This window comes from Bison bison, unplaced genomic scaffold, assembly GCF_000754665.1.
Source record: "Bison bison bison isolate TAMUID 2011002044 unplaced genomic scaffold, Bison_UMD1.0 scf7180017864163, whole genome shotgun sequence".
In the NCBI taxonomy this organism is placed as follows: Eukaryota; Metazoa; Chordata; class Mammalia; order Artiodactyla; family Bovidae; genus Bison; species Bison bison.
The window spans coordinates 13,611,745-13,614,864 of NW_011494735.1; the positions used below are offsets into that span (position 1 = coordinate 13,611,745).

Genomic DNA, 3,120 nt, shown 5'->3' on the forward strand with positions numbered 1-3,120 from the left:
AAGAGAAGACGAGATAGGGAGAGTGAGAGAAAATACTAGGAAGGTTGGTAGTCATGATTACCCACAAATAATATAATATTCTTATGGTATAGTGAATTATTAAAATTTCTCCTTTTTTGATCTCCAATCCACATAAATGTATATGTAGTTTCTAATATTATATTCTTAAACAAAATTTCACTACAATGAACATTTTCACAGATTTTTGCCTTATTAATTAATTGTTGGATACCTATTACAAAACTTTATGAGGCTTTACAGTGAGATGAAATACACATTTGAAGTCAGATATAAAAAAAAATTTAATGTTTACTTTACTATGTGAGCTTTTTGCCAGTTTTCTCAATTTTTTTGTCATATTTTTATGGTGACTCCAGTTTCACCAAAGAAATAAAGTCCTCACAGCATCTGAAGGGCTAACTTCTGTAAATTAAGTCTATTCTAAAATAGAGCCCCATTTCCCAGTATCTCTTCTATTACAGATTTCTTTCACATATATAAGATAAAAGATAAAAGAGAATTTTGCATTGTCAGTACCACTGATTCCCTCGGCGGGTTAGCAAGGCAGCGCAAGATACAAACATGACTGTAAAAGGTGTATAGGTACTTGACCCTTGGCTATAATTTAGAAATGTGCGACCAATTCCCATTTTGTTTTCCCCTTGAAGGAAATTTCTTATGTGACCACGGGTCTTTTTGATCTTACAGTCTACTCAATATTCAAATAACATATGAATAAAATTGTGCTACTTTGTGCTTAAAAATAAACAGAACCCTTAAAAATCAAAGCCCAAAACAATGACACAAAAGCAATGTATTTTTCTCTCCTAAAATAACTCTTGCCTTTTCTATAATGACTTCATTAGTCATGGTTACATTGGCCCTCCACAGTGATCATTCTTCAGAGACTTGGTTTACTGTCTGATAAGATCATGACATCCTTGAAGATGAATCTCAGGATATAAGATGATTCAGCATTGTTCAGGAACCTGTCTGCATTTGGTCCATTAAAAATTAATACAGCTCAGAATGTAATGGAAGTTCTCATCAATGGATTTCTATTTAAGTGCTATTTGTGTACACATCCTGACAAAAACTAAGTACCTATGCTGAGATCAATTTACCAATATATAAGAAAACTAAGGGAGGAGGGCATGGCAACCCACTCCAGTATTCTTGCCTGGAGAATCCCATGGACAGAGGAGCCTGGCGGGCTGCAGTCCATAGGGTCTCAAAGGGTCAGACATGACTGAAGCGACTTAGCATGCACGCAGGCAAGAAAACTAAGAGAGATTAAAAGAACAAATCTAGCTGAAGTAATGTTTTGTAGTAATAAGAAAGATACATGCACAAATGTTTGTGGATTTCAAAGTTTATGTCATAGAGCTATTCAGTATTTTATATCAATATCTCTACATTTTCTAACAAAACAGGAAACCTATTGAAGATCCAATTCTGTATCTCCTGCAGGGAACCACATCTCTGCAGCCACACAAACTCTGTCCCCTCTATCAATCTATAATGATTAAGAATCTAAGCTTTGGAACCAGACGGCTTGGTTTTAAATTACTCCTCCGACACTTATCTCCTATATAAATTTGGGCAAATTACATAAGTCTTCTGAGTGTCAGTTTCTTTATGTATAAAATAAAAATAATACCTCTTAGAACTGTGGAAAAATCACATATGACGTTACCTTTGAAGTGCTTGTTATAGGACTTCCCTAGTTGTCCAGTGGTTAAGAATCTGCCCGCCAGTGTAGGGGACTTGGGTTCAATCCCAGGCCTGGGAACTAAGGTCCTACATGTTGTAGGGCAACTAAGCCCATGCGCCACAACTACTGAAGACCAGAAGCCTACACCTGTGCTCTGCAACAAGAGAAACCACTGCAATGAGAAGCCCACAGACAATAATAAGATCCAGCATGCTGCTGCTGCTACTGCTGCTAAGTCACTTCAGTCGTGTCTGACTCTGTGTGACCCCATAGACAGCAGCCCACCAGGCTCCTCCATCCATGGGATTTTCCAGGCAAGAGTACTGGAGTAGGGTGCCATTGCTTTCTCCAAGATCCAGCATAACCAATAAATAAATAAATAAACATTTTTTTAAATTAAAAACTTAAAAAAAACCAAAGTGTTCATTATAGAGTCTGGTGCAGAGTTCCAAAGAATAGCAAGAAGAGATAAGAAAGCCTTCCTCAGTGATCAATGCAAAGAAATAGATTAAAACAACAGAATGGGAAAGACTAGAGATCTCTTCAAGAAAATAAGAGATACCAAGGGAACATTTCATGCAAAGATGGGCTCGATAAAGGACAGAAATGGTATGGACCAAACAGAAGCAGAAGATATTAAGAAGAGGTGGCAAGAATACACAGGAGAACTGTACAAAAAAGCTCTTCATGGCCCAGATAATCACGATGGTGAGATCACTCACCTAGAGCCAGACATCCTGGAATGTGAAGTCAAGTGGGCCTTAGAAAGCATCACTACGGAGTTGCTGTTGGTTTACTTTTCGTGAAACCATGTCTGGACGCGGCAAAGGCGGCAAAGGTCTGGGGAAAGGCGGCGCTAAGCGCCACCGTAAGGTTCTGCGCGACAACATCCAGGGCATCACTAAACCTGCTATCCGCCGCCTGGCTCGTCGTGGTGGTGTGAAGCGCATCTCTGAGCTCATCTACGAAGAGACCCGCGGGGTCCTGAAAGTGTTTCTGGAGAACGTGATCCGGGACGCGGTTACCTACACCGAGCATGCCAAGCGGAAGACGGTCACCGCTATGGACGTGGTCTACGCTCTCAAGCGCCAGGGCCGTACTCTCTACGGCTTTGGCGGTTAAGCTTTCTAGTTTGCTCTCAGGAGCTTGATTTCAACCAAAGGCCCTTTTCAGGGCCAAAAAAAAAAAAAAGAAAGCATCACTACGAACAAAGCTAGTGGAGGTGATGGAATTCCAGTGGAGCTATTCCAAATCCTGAAAGATGATGCTGTGAAAGTGCTGCACTCAATATGCCAGCAAATTTGGAAAACTCAGCAGTAGCCACAGGACTGGAAAAGGTCAGTTTTCATTCCAATCCCAAAGAAAGGCAATGCCAAAGATGTCAAACTACTGCACAATTGCACTCA

General features: G+C 40.1%; 1 protein-coding gene across 1 annotated transcript; it reads left to right on the top strand.

The window, feature by feature from the left end:
• Window positions 1-2,501: 2,501 nt before the first annotated feature.
• LOC104989815 (histone H4-like) lies at window positions 2,502-2,865 on the top strand. The gene has a single exon (XM_010841617.1). The coding sequence runs from the start codon at window positions 2,525-2,527 to the stop codon at window positions 2,834-2,836; it is 312 nt and encodes a 103-aa protein (XP_010839919.1). The 5' UTR covers window positions 2,502-2,524; the 3' UTR covers window positions 2,837-2,865.
• The last annotated feature ends 255 nt before the right edge of the window (window positions 2,866-3,120 follow it).